The sequence below is a fragment of the Giraffa tippelskirchi genome, chromosome 1, assembly GCF_054371585.1.
Source record: "Giraffa tippelskirchi isolate mGirTip1 chromosome 1, T2T-mGirTip1v1.2.pri, whole genome shotgun sequence".
Taxonomy (NCBI): Eukaryota; Metazoa; Chordata; class Mammalia; order Artiodactyla; family Giraffidae; genus Giraffa; species Giraffa tippelskirchi.
In genome coordinates this window covers 110,218,753-110,235,953 of record NC_137275.1, presented here as the reverse complement: position 1 = coordinate 110,235,953, position 17,201 = coordinate 110,218,753, and the positions used below count along the sequence as shown (strand labels likewise).

Sequence of the window (17,201 nt, the reverse complement as noted above, 5' to 3'; positions counted from 1 at the left end):
GGTCCTTACTCGTTGTTGACTTTACGCATAGTCTCAGTAGTGTACATACGTCAACCCCAGTCTCCCAGTTCATCCCCCCCACCTGCCTGTCGAATGTATACCTGATGATGCTGAAATTTCCTTCGGGTTCACTCAGGCGAGTCTGGTGACGTCTGTGGAGCCCGTTCTCTCGGAGAGATGGGAGCCCGCTGTGTGGCCCCTGCTGAGGCAGCTTGCCTGGCCGTCTTCTCTAGTTTTCTGAGGTTCTGCTCCTTGAGGGGATGTGTGACATTGATACCGGCGGTCAGACAGGTCGAGTGGCGTTTGCTCACCCTCAGAGCCTCAGGCCCGTGCTGTGTAACCATGTAGAGTCATGATGTTTCTGGTGGTCGTGTCTGCGGCTGTCATGATTGATGAGAAACTGCCTAACGGTCATTGTGAAAAGAGAAGAGTGCTGAGGGTTCGGGCCTCCTCCTGTGAGCCTCACCTCTCCTTTGTAGGCAGGCAGACAGCGCCCACCCTGCCCCACCCCTCCCCCGTGAGACCGTCTCAGACAGAACCCCTCCGACATGTGCTACAGCAGGTGTCCTTGTTTAGTAGCTTGGTGTGAGTAATTCTCTGTGAGAGCTCAAGGTGAGAACTCAAAACAGAATATTTGCACGCTTGTATAACCTTTTCCCACTACTCTTTGGCAACAGGAGGAGATTAGGTGGCAGAGTTCAATATGTAGAGAATTCTGGGAAAAGCGGCCTTGAGACCTTTCACTTTTAATGTCAGGCCTTTGCCCACATTGGTTACTTAGTAGTCGACTACGGAGGGACCTGCAGTGGATTTTGACCTGGCGGACGGGAGTTGCACCAGCAGCAAGTTCTGGTCCTGGTTTGACCCTTTCATACATGTGGTGTAAGTCTGCTTTAGAAGAATTAGGCTTGAGAAGGCTGCTTCCAGTTGTGTTAAACTTTGACTTCTGTTTCCACTCATTACTATTACTTGAATTCTGAGGAAATTGCATGAGAGTTTTCCGACTTTTACCCGAGGAAACGAGCCTCAGAGGTCCCTGTTGGATCTGTCGAAGGTCCCTCCCTCTTGTGGATCCAGTCCGCCTGTGTGGTGTAGCAGACAGAGGTCGTGACTTCATGCCAGATACCATTCCTCCTGGAATTCATGCAATAACAGGGTAGTTTAGTATACTCTTTGCTGTTTGGGTTGATTATGTTGAAGAGAAGCTTGGGAAACCGAGTGGCCAGACAGAACGTTAATACAGACATATGGGTGCCAATCGTGGCAAATGTGACATTTTAAGTAGGCACGTTTTTGCTCACGTCCGAGGAAACTGCCGTGTCTAGGACTTTAATTTTGAGGACGCTAACTTTATTTTTGAGTTGAAACTTAGGATTTAGTCCAACTTTTTCACGCGTACGTGTATCGGAATGTTCCATGATAATGACTTACCTTTTCTACTCTGCAATGCCCGGTGTAGGCCATGGTCCAGAACACGGACGTGGAGGTGCGAATCACTACCCTTGAGAGATGCTACCTTGCCGCCCAGCGCGAAGCCACCTCTGTGCACGACGACCTCAATGATAAACTTGAAAATGAAATCGCAGATAAGGATTCTATGCATCGACAGGTAACGGCTTTTACTGAACTGTGTCTGACTTTTATAGTGGTGAATTCCTGAGGAAGGAAGGTAAACACCTTTTCATGTGACTCCCACGTTGTAAGGCACCTGCCCCCTCACACTGTGGTCCTGAAATGGTTTTGGAACAAAGCGTTGATAGATCGCTTTATGTCTTCCCATTTTCCTTTTTCTGGCTACGAGTTTCCTTTTAAGGCATGCTTTTTTTTCTTAAAAGAACCAATTTTGATAACTTGTGGCCTACTGTGAGGCCCAGCACAGTACTAATTAGCACCGTTTTGATTGAAATCATCCTGCGAGTAAATGGATACACATACCCATCATTTTATAGTGAGAAGAATTCTCATTGGAAGTTTAAGTACCTTTGTATTTTCGCCTCATTTATGGCATGTAATTTTTCATACATGTCTGTGTTTTGAGCTGCCATGTTCAGTGAGCAGCTAGTTTGGGCCAGACATCGTCAGAACTAGGACTCCAGCAGTGAATTAAAAACCGTGTGCGTTCTTTATCCACTGCCATGTAACAAATCACTGCAAAGCTTAGTGACTTCCCAGTGAGCAGGTCACAGTCCAGTTTCTGTGCTTTGCAGCAGGTGGGCCTGGTTCAGGGCCTCCTGAGGACGCAAACATGGGAAGGCCCCCCAGGGCTGGATGGCAGGCTTTCAGACTCACCTGGCTGGTGGGGACAGGCCCAGGTCCCTGCCGTGTGGACCTCTTCATGGCCTGGCTTTCCTCAGAACACCCTCTGAGAGCGAGAGCGCGGGATGTAGCCCGGGGCCTTTCGCGCCCCGGTCTCGGAAGCCGCACACCTTCAGTTCTGTTTGCGAGAGTGAGCTGCGAAGTCCTGCCTCGCTCAGGGGCTGAGCAGGAGTTGCCCCCTCTGCCTCTTGAAGGGAGGAGGATGGAAGAATTTGTGGACCCGTTTTTAAACCCACGCAGCCTGTCGGACAGTAATGAGCAGGGGAAGGAGACCAGAGTGCCCGAGTTGTCTAAGAGGAGGGGGGACGATCGTGTGTGAACAGGGTGGCCAGCGAGGTGACACCAGGAGGGTGACCTGGAACAGAGACCCGGAGGCCGGAAGAGAAGTAGCCACTCGGAGATAGATCAAGGGTCGTGTCAACAAGCGGAGATAAGGGAGAGAGAGGGCCGCATCAGGGAGGACCCCGGGCTCAGGCCTGAGCAGCTCGAGGCCAGAGCCTGTTTCCTGAGCTGAGGAGGGCTGTCAGGGCAGGGAGCTAAGAGACGGGCCTCAGCCCTGTTGAGGTGGATGAGCCCATGGGGTGTCCAGGGGACCTGTGAGGTCAGCAGCTGAGTGTTCCGGCCTGGATCCAGGAGAGGCCTCACTCAGCTCAAGGTGGACTTGGGTCGTGGGCATACAGATGGTGTTTAAAGGCACAGACAAGGTAAAGTCACCAGGCAGGTGCCCGTGGAGAGATAGGGGGTGCAAGGGTAGAGCTGTGGGGTGCCTCGCATTCCAAGGTTGAGAAGGGGCGCAAGGGACTGACTAGTAACCCCAGGGAGGGCGGGGCCTGGTGCCCAGGGAGAGACATGCTTGGGGTGGGGGGAGGGCAAGGAGAGGAGGGGGCTTGGTAACATGGGTTCCTCAGAGCTCCCTGGGAGCTGCCCTGCGAGCGGGGCACACCGCCTGCTTGCAGAGAGCTGGAGACTGGGCGGGGAGGGGGACAGTAGAGGCCTCTCCCAGGGAGCTCTCAGAGACCCTCAGTGGGCGCTGCAGGGAGCCCTGGAGGAGGAATCTGCTGGTTCCCTTTGTGCGATTTTAAGGTGAGAGAAGGGAGAGGACGTGCTGGCTGAGCTGATGGGGGTGAAGCCATATGCAGCTGGTTCGCTGGAGAGGAGCAGGAATGATGGCAGGTGGTCCTGGAGCCAGTGCAGGGGGTGGCCCAGCCCTGGGGAGGGGTCGTGACGAAGACAGGGGCGAGGGCGCTGGCCACGGGGGACAGGGAGCCAGCAAGCCAGCACCTCGAGGCTGCCCCTCGGCTGCTTTGAGGTCACGTCTGGGAAAGAAGGCAGGACCTGGGTGAGAGTGGGCCGGGGGGAGATGTGCCAGAGAGAAGGGTGTGAGGTGTGAGAGCTGGAGGGCGGCTCGGAGCCCAGCAGGCCCTCTCCCGCACGTCTCTGGTGACAGAGCCGCCTTGCGGTGTGAGGGGCCGTCCCCCAGAACAGCCCGCGGGCCTGCGCCCCGGGAGGAGCCCCGCGGGGGGCTGGCCCTCCCAGCCCTGCTGGCCCTGCTTGCGCCTGTCTGTGCGTGTTCAGACCAGCCTGGAAAACGGAGGGCTGGGGACCTGCGAGGATGGCGCTCCTCGGTGAGTAACACAAGTGGTGACCGCTGAGGTGGACCCAGAGGCTGCGGAGCTGAAGGATTTCTTTTTCTTATTTTCCTTCAGCCTGGCTGATGGAGGCACAGATGTATTGTTGTAATTTTCGGACTTTGTCTCTGACTCCATCGGCCCACCCTTGTGAATAACCTCATAGGATTGCCTCCCATCCACGCTAAGACCTGAATGTCACCAGGCCATCTAGGAAGTGGATTCTCCTCCTGCCTGTTTCTTCAGTACTGCTCGCTTAAGAGATGGCAGTGTCTCATAAGCATGGCCCGTTTATCCACAGTTGGGGCTTCCATGTAAACTTGTGTTCAGTTCCTGATAGACTTGAGCTGCCCTGAATGTCGCTGACGAGACGTGGTCCTCTCGTGCCCAGGTGCAGACCCTGAAGGAAAAGGACTGGGAGCGCGCGCAGCAAGCCAGCGTGCCGGCCAACGTGGCCCAGGCGTTCGAGAGTGACGCAGACTTGTCTGACGGCGGGGGCGACAGGGCCACCCTCTTCAGCTCGGCCGCTCTGCTGTCGCCCAGCGGGCAGGGCGATGCCGAGACTCTGACTGTGATGCTTCAGGAGCAGCTGGACACCATCAACGAAGAGATCCGGTGGGTGAGCCCGAGCCGAGCTCCCCAGAAACTCGGCTTCTCTGAGGAGCTGTCTTCTCCTTAGAGAAGGCTGAGTGTTCCATAGTAAGGAAACTGACTTCAAGTCTGCTTCAAGAATTTTCAGTTCTGAGATTGCCCTTGATTATAGAGCTCAGTCAGCCAGGGCTGTGGGGGGCGTTGTGGGGTGTCCCCCCACCAGCTCTGAGCCCCAAGGTGGGTGAGGTGCCGTGACAGTGTCCCCTGCGGCCCGTGCACCCTCCAGCACTGAAGGTTCGCCCTCGTGTGTCCCTCGGAGCCTCCCACATTCTGGTGAAAAGCCACCTGAAACAGAAAAGCTGGGGTTTTGGGGTGGCAAATTCCCCCTCAGATCTGCATTTTCCTTTTGAACTTAATACAGTGTGAAGATTGGCTTGTTGTACGACAGTGGTCCAAGGACATGTGTTTGAGTTCTTCTCAACTCATCAGTGTCTGTGAGATGTTTTCTGTAGACACCGTCTGGGCTGTTATAACAGTTTACAAACGGGATAGAATCCAAAGGCCCGCCTCATGGCGAGCAGGGGCCTTGGGTCTGGGTGCGGCCAGGTGGCTGGGGGCCCCGAGGCCAGCCTGGTGCCGCACCCGCACAGCTCTGCCTCCTGTCCCTTGTCCACGTTCAGAGTGGCCACAGGCCGGTGACCCTGCACAGGACCTGGCAGAGCTGCTGCTCAGACTGTTCTTGTCACGTCAGCCCAGGCCGAGGTGCCCGTTCCTGTCAGCCGAGTGCGGGGGGCCCGGGGGAAAGGCAGGGGTGAAGGGCACAACCAGCAAACGCAGGTGGTGCCGCCTGCACGTTTGACGCTGAGACAGACTGCTTTGTGGGCCGTGTTTGAGCACAGACAGCTCAGAAAGATTGTCTTTCCCCCTCCCCCAGGAAATACGGAACGGTTACATATTAATATGTTTATTTTTACAGCATGTTGTCAGGTAAAAGTGATTTTTCCTTAGGTAACATGTTGACTTGAGGTAAATGGTAAATTCTTTCCATCAACTTGTTATCAACAGTGAAAAACTTTCAGGGTGTATAAGGAGAAGTGAAACTGGAGAGGTGACGACCTGCGAGAATCTTGTATTTTATTTTGAAAATCATGTTATATGCATAATCGAATATTTAAACTGCTATATAACATCATCCGCGAGACATTAGGGGAGAAGAGCAGTAACTGTGAATTCTAGGTTAATGCAGCACATTGACATGAGTCCAGAAACTCACACAAAGCTGGTGGAGAACTTCATCAAGTGATGCATTTGTACATAGACAACCTAAAAAATAAAAAAATCAATTCAGCACTTCATCTGGTCTAGAGACTTGTGTTTAGAAACTCCAGCTTGTTCGTGGCTCACTGTTTTGATTGTACAGAGTTCCTGATTCCCAGCGGAATAGACTTGAGGCACTGCCGTGCATCTCTGCCCTGAGAGCAGGGAAGGTAAAGGTTGTCAACTTCAGGTTATCTCCTCACAGGGAGAGAGGCGCCACCCAGGCCCCGTCAGAATGTTAGAGTAAACCAGTCAAATCAAACGAGAATGATCAGGGGCCACTTTGTAAGACTCAAGGATAAGTTATTCTAAGTTTGAGAATATTGAAAAGAGGGAAAGTTGAACCTTTTTGCTGAGATGTTAATTGAGCAACTGTTCCTGGAATATGCTAATCGTGACACAGAATGCAAGCCCACATTTGTTGTCCAGACACGTTCCTCTGCTGACAAAGGCAGGTGACGGGTTTTATTCTATTTTAGGTTGATCGAAGAAGAGAAGGAGAACACGGAGCAGCGGGCCGAGGATACTGAGAGCAGGGTGGGCAAGGGGAGCTTAGGCAACCTTCGTTGTTGTAAATCCTCGAGCTCCCTCAACCTGTGTCCCGCCTCCTCGCTCGCCAGCTCCTGCCCGCCCAGCAGTGGGCGCGCCAAGCCCCCAAGGAGGCGGCACAGCTCGGCGCGGAAAGTAGACCAGCGGGACATCAAGACTCTGGTATGTGTCTGCCTCCTCCCTGCCACGTCCCTCCCCCAGCACACTGGCTTTCTTTTTTGTTTGTTTGTTTTTTGTTTTTTCTGTTTTTACCCAGAAGAAACTCAGGTACATTTGCTACGCTTAGAGGTCTAAGATTTTTAAAAACTGCCTAGTCTTTAATCATTCCATACTCGCACAGCAACAAATTAGTCTTGATATTTGGACCACCGGCTTAGCACGTCATCATGAACTCAGCCAGGGCCTGCCTCTGTAACGTTGGGCCCGGCCTGTGCTGGACACAGCAGGTGCAGGGAAGTTGCTGTTGTCACCGAGTAGACAGCCTTGTGAAAGTAACCATAGGCAGCTCTCCTGGCGTGTGAGACCCACGCAGCACATTTTTCATTGGGGATACCTGGCTGCAGGCTGCAGGCCATGCGGTGGGAACAAAACCAAGAATCTAAACTGGTCTGCTTGCTGCTGGACCTGGCTGCACGCTCAGGCCAGCTCTGGGTGTGAAACCAGGTTAAAAGCCTGGTGCCCCAGGGCCCCAGGGAAGAAGTTGGGCTTCCTCACTCTTCTGAGTCTAAAAATGGGATGACGACCTAGGGCTTTTGGTGACAGAGTGTGCAGCTCTGAAGCGCATGTTCCTGCTTTCTTCCATGTTTAGCTTAGGTTTCCTGAGCGCATTGCTGTTTACCCTGTGAAATCATGTCTACAACACTCTGCTTTGTAACTGCACTTGTATTATCACTTTTTTTGTTACCACCCATTTCATGTTAGCTGCATTGTTAGTCAGCATATAATTAAATTAACTGTGAATCATTTTAGCAGCATGTGAAGTGATAACTGGTCTATTTTGTGGTCTTTTGACACATTGGTTTTATAATATGCATCACTGGCCAATTAGTTGATAGTGTGTATTCTTTGACGATTTCTCTGTGGTTTCATGCTTGATTTCTTTCCGAGTATTTGTAAAAGAACAGTTCTGTATATTTTTTCTTGTTGCTGGAGTTCTCTGACGGTGTGTCTGCTTTCATCGTTGGTTTTGATTTCCTGTCTCATCCTGTTGTCTGCTTCGTTGTCATCAATCCAGACCCCAGCTTCCCACAACCGCACCCCCCCGAGGCTGTAGTTTACCCATCCATCTCCCCTCCCCCGTCCTCCCACTTGCTCTGGTCATAGCAGTCTGGGGTCCACAGCGTGTGTCCCCTTAGTCGGGTTTCTGCTTTGTCTTCATGTCTCATTAAATGGTGTTTTTCCCCCATAGCACTAAGTTTGAATTATTGTTATCACTGTGCAGTTACAAGCATAATGTAGATGGATGATACACTACAGAACCTGTGTAATTCATAACTGAGATTATGCTTACCTGAAGAAATGATCCTCTTATGTGTAGAATTAATGGACTTTTGACACAACATCCTTTCTGTGTTGGTGCTTGTATTTGAGACTGTAAATCTCATCAGCTTTTGCATGCTTAATGTCTCTACGAGACTCTTTTACAAAGTATCTTCTATGGTTCATAAAATGTGAAGACTCCACCTGCTGTTACGCTAGCTTTCATTCTTACATATTTTCATAGGGTACCTGCTTTAATGAATTTATTTTCAGAAGTTTGGAATCAAATTCTAGGTAACGATTTTACATTAATGTCCAACAGGTGGTTAGATCTGTTCAGTGTTAAAATAGGTATTACGGCAACTTCCTCGTCAGTTAAATTACTATTTTAAAGTATAACATGTTTTTTTTATTAAGAGAAACTAACTTATAGAGAGGTTTGGCTGAGAACAGACAACTGTTAAGGCCCTTTGTTGTACACAGTGCTGTGCTTTAACAAATCATGATGTTGTAATAGAATTGTATCTTCCTGAGGAATAATGTATAGTGTTTCTCTAGTAAATCTTGAATAGCTTATTTAACTAATGTGGTCCAACAAATTGTTCTGTTTCCAGTTACATGTTCTCTAAATCTACATCTCACTTATATGTTTGCCGTCATTTTTGCTTTACTGTCTTTGCCTATATTGATTCTTGAATTTTTAGCTTCAAAGTCGCAATAAATCTGGTTTCTCTTCATTTCTTTGCATGCATCTATCAGTCTAGTGAGTTAAGGAAGCATCGTCGAAAGGTAAACTATTTAGTAATTTAGCATGCCTTTGTTTCTCTGTGAAGTATTAGAGTCCTTATCGTGTTAGTGAATGAACACTATGTGGTTACGTACTGGTGGATGATTGACATTTTAATAGAAGTAATGAAACTCGCCCACCACTTAAAATATGCTGATGATGCAATCAATCCATCCTAAAGGAGATCAATCCTGGGTGTTCATTGGAAGGACTGATTTTGAAGCTGAAACTCCAGTACTTTGGCCACCTCACGCGAAGAGTTGACTCATTGGAAAAGACCCTAATGCTGGGTAGGATTGGGGGCAGGAGGAGAAGGGGACAATAGAGGATGAGATGGCTGGATGGCATCACTGACTCGATGGACATGGGTTTGGGTGGACTCCGGGAGTTAGTGATGGACAGGGAGGCCTGGCGTGCTACAATTCATGGGGTCGCAAAGAGTCAGACACGACTGAGCGACTGAACGGAACGGAACTGAACTGAACTGAACTGAACTGATGGTTCTGTTGGAAATAGGTCATTGGTTGGGACAATTGTAACAGTTTGCCTTTCTCCCACTTGTTTGCCTTCTAATCATCTCATGCTTATTTATAATAGACATAGTAGTATTTATTATTTTTAAAATTTTCTTTACTTATTTTTTTGGCCATACTGCACAGCTAATGGGATGTTAGTTCCCCAACCAGGGATCAGACCGGTGTGAAAGTGAAAGTGCCAAGTCCTCACCTCTGGACCACCATGGAATTTCCACGTAGTGTTTTCTTAAAAGAAATGACTGAATCAGAGCCATAGATATTAGATTTGGGGGAAGCCAATTTAATGACGGTGGGTAGCAGTGTGCAGGAGACTCTGTGTGCCAGGCACCGTGTCCAGTGCTTTCTGAGCCCGTCATCTAATCCCGCAGACACCCAGGTGAGGTCCAGGCTGCTGTTATCCCCATTCAGCAGATATGGACACTGAGGCTTAGAGAGGCCGGGCACCGTGCCCAGGCTCGCATACCCAGCGGTGCGGTGCAGACTGGTCTGATCAGAGCCTGGACACTTAACCGTGGTGCCGTCCATCCCGCTTTCCTCCAGAGGCCCTCCTGTCCATCACAGCAACCCTGATGGAGGGAGCCTCAGGAGGGAGCTCGCTGCCTCTCCCCTCGGGTCACTTGGATGAGCCCCTGTTGTTGGAGTCCAGTGGCCCGAGGGCTGGCCTTCCTTGTCCCTCTCCTGCTCCCAGCCCGCTGATGGAGCACTCCTGGGGCCTTCCCACAGGACTTGGGCAGCCGCGCTCCGGTTCAGGCAGCTCAGTGCCCAGGAACCCTTCTGCCGGGCACAGCAGAGTAGCTCCGTCACCCTGAGGTTGGTGACCTGGGTGTGCCGCTTGCCCGCTTTGTGGCCTGCTTTGCCCTCCTGTTAAATGAGGACACGGTACTGCCCATCCGACTCACGTGGGCACCCGTGGGGCGGGCTCCCATCCTGGCGGAGGGTGCCAGGCTGGGGACCCAGAGGCCTTTCTCAGGACAAGGCCCGGGGGAAGGGCCTGGCCGTGGTCCCTGACTTTGAGGCAGGTGTTTGTCTGCATTCAGTCCTAGTCAGCCCAGGTGTGTCACTTCCCTGCTCTGTTCTTTGTTGTTTTCTGATTTTTATAAATGCTTCTTTTAACTTGAATTTGAGATTGATCCCTCTTCAGTTCCATGTGGATAATTTCTAGCTTTTGTAGCCTTCTGTTGTCTGAGGGTGGTTGTTAGAGATCAGGGGAGAGTGCACAGTTTATCCAGCTGCTGTTAAACGAGTTCAGCTGTATTTTGCAGTAAGTCACTTTGTTGTCACCAAGCTCCTGTGGAGCTGCAGTGGATCAGTATTCTTTACAGAATCCCATTACAAAGCCACAGGTTAGTTGGTTAAAACGACGCACTCATTGTTTATAAAAATACTTTCCATGCATGCTTCCTAAAACCTCCCCTGGCTGAACCACACGCCCACATGTATAAGTGAGACCTGTCTGGACCCTGAAGGGGTTTATCTGTTCCCCACACTGTTGCCACCACTGTTTCCTGTCCTCAGACCCAGGACCAGCGGAAAAGCTGGGCGTCCAGGAGAGATCTTTTTTTTTTTTTTTAATTAGCTTATTTTTTAATTGAAGGATAATTGCTTTACAGAATTTTGTTCTTGTCTGTCAAATCGCAGGAAAAATCAGGCATAGGTACACATATATCCCCTCCCTTTTGAACCTCCCTCCCATCTCCCTCCCCTCGAGATTGATAGAAGAGTATCTCTTAGTGAAGACTTCAGTTGAGTTCAGTCGCTCAGTCGTGTCCGAATCTTTGCAACCCCATGAATCGCAGCACGCCAGGCCTCCCTGTCCGTCACCAGCTCCCGGAGTCCACCCAAACCCATGTCCATCGAGTCAGTGATGCCATCCAGCCATCTCATCCTCTGTCGTCCCCTTCTCCTCCTGCCCTCAATCCTTCCCAGCATTAGGGTCTTTTCCAATGAGTCAGCTCTTCGCATGAGGTGGCCAAAGTGTTGGAGTTTCAGCTTCAACATCAGTCCTTCCAATGAACACCCAGGATTGATCCCCTTTAGGATGGACTGTTCGGATCTCCTTGCACTCCAAGGGACTCTCAAGAGTCTTCTCCCACACCACAGTTCAAAGGCATCAGTTCTGTGGCGCTCAGCTTTCTTCACCGTCCGACTCTCACATCCATACACGACCACTGGAAAAACCATAGCCTTGACTAGACGGACTTTTGTTGGCAAAGTAGTGTCTCTGCTTTTAAATATGCCATCTAAGTTGGCCAAAACCTTCCTTCCAAGGCGTAAGCGTCTTTCAGTTTCGTGGCTGCAGTCACCATCAGCAGTGATTTTGGAGCCCCCAAACATAAAGTCTGACACTGTTTCCACAGTTTCCCCATCTATTTCCCATGAGGTGATGGGACCTGATGCCATGATCTTAGTTTTCTGAACGTTGAGCTTTAAGCCAACTTTTTCACTCTCCTCTTTCACTTTCATCAAGAGGCTCTTTAGTTCTTTTCCACTTTCTGCCGTAAGGGTGGTGTCATCTGCATATCTGAGGTTATTGATGTTTCTCCCGGCAGTCTCGATTCCAGCTTGTGTTTCTTCCAGCCCAGCGTCTCTCATGATGTACCCTGCGTCTAAGTTAAATAAGCAGGGTGACAAGGACACACAGCCTTGACGTCCTCGTTTTCCTATTTGGAACCAGTCTGTTGTTCCATGTCCAGTTCTAACTGTTGCTTCCTGACCTGCGTACAGGTTTCCCAAGAGACAGGTCAGATGGTCTGGTATTCCCATCTCTCTCAGAATTTTCCACAGTTGATTGTGATCCACACAGTCAAAGGCTTTGTTTGGCATAGTCCATAAAGCAGAAATCGATGTTTTTCGGGAACTCTCTTGCTTTTTCGATGATCCAGCAGATATTGGCAATTTGATCTCTGGTTCCTCTGCCTTTTCTAAAATCAGCTTGAACATCTGGAAGTTCACGGTTCACCTATCGCTGAAGCCTGGCTTAGAGAATTTTAAGCATTACTTTACTAGCACGTGAGATGAGTGCCATTGTGCGGTAGTTTGAGCATTCTTTGGCATTGCCTTTCTTTGGGATTGGGATGAAAACTGACCATTTCCAGTCCTGTGGCCACCGCTGAGTTTTCCATATTTGCTGGCATATTGAATATAGCACTTTCACAGCATCATCTTTCAGGATTTGAGATAGCTCAGCTGGAATTCCATCAGCTCCACTAGCTTTGTTCGTAGTGATGCTTCCTAAAGTCCGGTGGACTTCACGTTTAGCAGATGATTCTTAAAGAGCAGAATAACTGGGGAAAGCTACTAACGGACGGGGTGCTTGATGTAAATCCCGAGCAAGTAAACATGCCAAGCACCAATGGAAAGGCAAGTCCTCGGTCTCGCTCTCTGTCTGGTTCTCGCCTTACCATCCAGTCTGTGCGGGGCTGTTGGGACCTGTCAGCAATGCACCATGTAGATCTGAGTGGCCGTGAGGGTCGTGTGAGCTCCCAGAGTGCAGAAGAAAGTTTTGACCTCACCGATTGCCCGGAAATGCTGTGTTCCCTCCCTCCCAAAACAAGGCTGTCTGTCTAAGGCTTCCTTTCCCCCTTAGAGATCCTCCGACGGCTCCCCAAGCCACGAGGAAGACCTGGCTAAGGTGATCGAGCTCCAGGAGGTCATCGAGAGGCAGTCAGGGGAGCAGAGCCAGTCGAAGGAGTGCCTGGCAAACCTCTCTGCCTACGTGAGAGAGCCGGAGGAGGACCCGGACACGGCCAGGAAGGAGCTCCTCGCGTCCGAGGAAGCGAACAGACAACCACAGCGGGATGTCCGCGAAGTGAGTGACAGCGGACGTGTCTGTTGTCCTGAGGTGGAATGTGGGTCCCTTGTTCTCCGGCTGATCTGAGCTTTGGGATGGCTGCGTGAGTAGGAGCACAGAGCGCTGGCGAGACCGCGACTGGCGGCCTCCCCGCCTCTGCGTCGAGATCTCTGGGGTAGAAGAGGCCTGGTCCAGGCGGTCCATTGGCAGTGGAGCAACACGAGGGCATCCCTAGCGCTGTGCTCACCCTGGGTGTGGACTCCTCATTTCTACAAGTTCTAGGGTGCCCAGTGTGTTCCTCTTTGAAAAATTCATTCATCCATTCATTCATTTATTGGAGTCTAGTTGCTTTCCTTTTTCTTGGAGAAGGCAATGGTACCCCACTCCAGTACTCTTGCCTGGAAAATCCCATGGATGGAGGAGCCTGGTAGGCTACAGTCCATGGGGTCGCTAAGAGTCGGACACAACTGAGCGACTTCACTTTCACTTTTCCCTTTGATACACTGGAGAAGGAAATGGCAACCCACTCCAGTATTCTTGCCTGGAGAATCCCAGGGACAGGGGAGCCTGGTGGGCTACCGTCTGTGGGGTCGCACAGAGTCGGACACGACCGAAGCGACTTAGCAGTTAGCAGTTGCTTTACACTGCTGTGTCAATGTCTGCTGTACAGCAAAGTGAATCCGTCATATATATATATATATTTATATTTATATTTATATTTATATTTATATTTATATATATATATATATATATATATATATATATATATATATACGTGTGTGTGTGTCTACATATATCCCTCTTTTTAGATTTCCTACCCATTTACTTCACCACAGAGCCCTGAGTAGACTGCCCTGTGCTGTAGAGTAGGTCCTTACTCGTTGTTGACTTTACGCATAGTCTCAGTAGTGTACATACGTCAACCCCAGTCTCCCAGTTCATCCCCCCCACCTGCCTGTCGAATGTATACCTGATGATGCTGAAATTTCCTTCGGGTTCACTCAGGCGAGTCTGGTGACGTCTGTGGAGCCCGTTCTCTCGGAGAGATGGGAGCCCGCTGTGTGGCCCCTGCTGAGGCAGCTTGCCTGGCCGTCTTCTCTAGTTTTCTGAGGTTCTGCTCCTTGAGGGGATGTGTGACATTGATACCGGCGGTCAGACAGGTCGAGTGGCGTTTGCTCACCCTCAGAGCCTCAGGCCCGTGCTGTGTAACCATGTAGAGTCATGATGTTTCTGGTGGTCGTGTCTGCGGCTGTCATGATTGATGAGAAACTGCCTAACGGTCATTGTGAAAAGAGAAGAGTGCTGAGGGTTCGGGCCTCCTCCTGTGAGCCTCACCTCTCCTTTGTAGGCAGGCAGACAGCGCCCACCCTGCCCCACCCCTCCCCCGTGAGACCGTCTCAGACAGAACCCCTCCGACATGTGCTACAGCAGGTGTCCTTGTTTAGTAGCTTGGTGTGAGTAATTCTCTGTGAGAGCTCAAGGTGAGAACTCAAAACAGAATATTTGCACGCTTGTATAACCTTTTCCCACTACTCTTTGGCAACAGGAGGAGATTAGGTGGCAGAGTTCAATATGTAGAGAATTCTGGGAAAAGCGGCCTTGAGACCTTTCACTTTTAATGTCAGGCCTTTGCCCACATTGGTTACTTAGTAGTCGACTACGGAGGGACCTGCAGTGGATTTTGACCTGGCGGACGGGAGTTGCACCAGCAGCAAGTTCTGGTCCTGGTTTGACCCTTTCATACATGTGGTGTAAGTCTGCTTTAGAAGAATTAGGCTTGAGAAGGCTGCTTCCAGTTGTGTTAAACTTTGACTTCTGTTTCCACTCATTACTATTACTTGAATTCTGAGGAAATTGCATGAGAGTTTTCCGACTTTTACCCGAGGAAACGAGCCTCAGAGGTCCCTGTTGGATCTGTCGAAGGTCCCTCCCTCTTGTGGATCCAGTCCGCCTGTGTGGTGTAGCAGACAGAGGTCGTGACTTCATGCCAGATACCATTCCTCCTGGAATTCATGCAATAACAGGGTAGTTTAGTATACTCTTTGCTGTTTGGGTTGATTATGTTGAAGAGAAGCTTGGGAAACCGAGTGGCCAGACAGAACGTTAATACAGACATATGGGTGCCAATCGTGGCAAATGTGACATTTTAAGTAGGCACGTTTTTGCTCACGTCCGAGGAAACTGCCGTGTCTAGGACTTTAATTTTGAGGACGCTAACTTTATTTTTGAGTTGAAACTTAGGATTTAGTCCAACTTTTTCACGCGTACGTGTATCGGAATGTTCCATGATAATGACTTACCTTTTCTACTCTGCAATGCCCGGTGTAGGCCATGGTCCAGAACACGGACGTGGAGGTGCGAATCACTACCCTTGAGAGATGCTACCTTGCCGCCCAGCGCGAAGCCACCTCTGTGCACGACGACCTCAATGATAAACTTGAAAATGAAATCGCAGATAAGGATTCTATGCATCGACAGGTAACGGCTTTTACTGAACTGTGTCTGACTTTTATAGTGGTGAATTCCTGAGGAAGGAAGGTAAACACCTTTTCATGTGACTCCCACGTTGTAAGGCACCTGCCCCCTCACACTGTGGTCCTGAAATGGTTTTGGAACAAAGCGTTGATAGATCGCTTTATGTCTTCCCATTTTCCTTTTTCTGGCTACGAGTTTCCTTTTAAGGCATGCTTTTTTTTCTTAAAAGAACCAATTTTGATAACTTGTGGCCTACTGTGAGGCCCAGCACAGTACTAATTAGCACCGTTTTGATTGAAATCATCCTGCGAGTAAATGGATACACATACCCATCATTTTATAGTGAGAAGAATTCTCATTGGAAGTTTAAGTACCTTTGTATTTTCGCCTCATTTATGGCATGTAATTTTTCATACATGTCTGTGTTTTGAGCTGCCATGTTCAGTGAGCAGCTAGTTTGGGCCAGACATCGTCAGAACTAGGACTCCAGCAGTGAATTAAAAACCGTGTGCGTTCTTTATCCACTGCCATGTAACAAATCACTGCAAAGCTTAGTGACTTCCCAGTGAGCAGGTCACAGTCCAGTTTCTGTGCTTTGCAGCAGGTGGGCCTGGTTCAGGGCCTCCTGAGGACGCAAACATGGGAAGGCCCCCCAGGGCTGGATGGCAGGCTTTCAGACTCACCTGGCTGGTGGGGACAGGCCCAGGTCCCTGCCGTGTGGACCTCTTCATGGCCTGGCTTTCCTCAGAACACCCTCTGAGAGCGAGAGCGCGGGATGTAGCCCGGGGCCTTTCGCGCCCCGGTCTCGGAAGCCGCACACCTTCAGTTCTGTTTGCGAGAGTGAGCTGCGAAGTCCTGCCTCGCTCAGGGGCTGAGCAGGAGTTGCCCCCTCTGCCTCTTGAAGGGAGGAGGATGGAAGAATTTGTGGACCCGTTTTTAAACCCACGCAGCCTGTCGGACAGTAATGAGCAGGGGAAGGAGACCAGAGTGCCCGAGTTGTCTAAGAGGAGGGGGGACGATCGTGTGTGAACAGGGTGGCCAGCGAGGTGACACCAGGAGGGTGACCTGGAACAGAGACCCGGAGGCCGGAAGAGAAGTAGCCACTCGGAGATAGATCAAGGGTCGTGTCAACAAGCGGAGATAAGGGAGAGAGAGGGCCGCATCAGGGAGGACCCCGGGCTCAGGCCTGAGCAGCTCGAGGCCAGAGCCTGTTTCCTGAGCTGAGGAGGGCTGTCAGGGCAGGGAGCTAAGAGACGGGCCTCAGCCCTGTTGAGGTGGATGAGCCCATGGGGTGTCCAGGGGACCTGTGAGGTCAGCAGCTGAGTGTTCCGGCCTGGATCCAGGAGAGGCCTCACTCAGCTCAAGGTGGACTTGGGTCGTGGGCATACAGATGGTGTTTAAAGGCACAGACAAGGTAAAGTCACCAGGCAGGTGCCCGTGGAGAGATAGGGGGTGCAAGGGTAGAGCTGTGGGGTGCCTCGCATTCCAAGGTTGAGAAGGGGCGCAAGGGACTGACTAGTAACCCCAGGGAGGGCGGGGCCTGGTGCCCAGGGAGAGACATGCTTGGGGTGGGGGGAGGGCAAGGAGAGGAGGGGGCTTGGTAACATGGGTTCCTCAGAGCTCCCTGGGAGCTGCCCTGCGAGCGGGGCACACCGCCTGCTTGCAGAGAGCTGGAGACTGGGCGGGGAGGGGGACAGTAGAGGCCTCTCCCAGGGAGCTCTCAGAGACCCTCA

The 17,201-nt window shown here is 50.7% G+C and overlaps 1 protein-coding gene and 1 long non-coding RNA gene across 2 annotated transcripts in view; one reads left to right on the top strand and one right to left on the bottom strand.

Moving 5' to 3' along the window:
• Nucleotides 1-17,201, top strand: part of LOC145505791 (uncharacterized) — a 188,764-nt gene that overhangs the window by 85,192 nt on the left and 86,371 nt on the right. Inside the window, exons 28-32 of the mRNA XM_081488689.1 lie at nt 1,460-1,609; nt 4,336-4,559; nt 6,332-6,563; nt 12,790-13,011; nt 15,322-15,471. Of these exons, the coding sequence (XP_081344815.1) occupies nt 1,460-1,609; nt 4,336-4,559; nt 6,332-6,563; nt 12,790-13,011; nt 15,322-15,471 (978 nt within the window). The remainder of the gene's footprint in view (nt 1-1,459; nt 1,610-4,335; nt 4,560-6,331; nt 6,564-12,789; nt 13,012-15,321; nt 15,472-17,201) is intronic.
• Nucleotides 5,767-11,795, bottom strand: LOC145506947 (uncharacterized). The gene is made up of 2 exons (XR_014054463.1): nt 11,221-11,795; nt 5,767-8,842 (listed from the first exon to the last, which is right to left on the bottom strand). It is a non-coding gene; the product is annotated as an uncharacterized LOC145506947 (long non-coding RNA).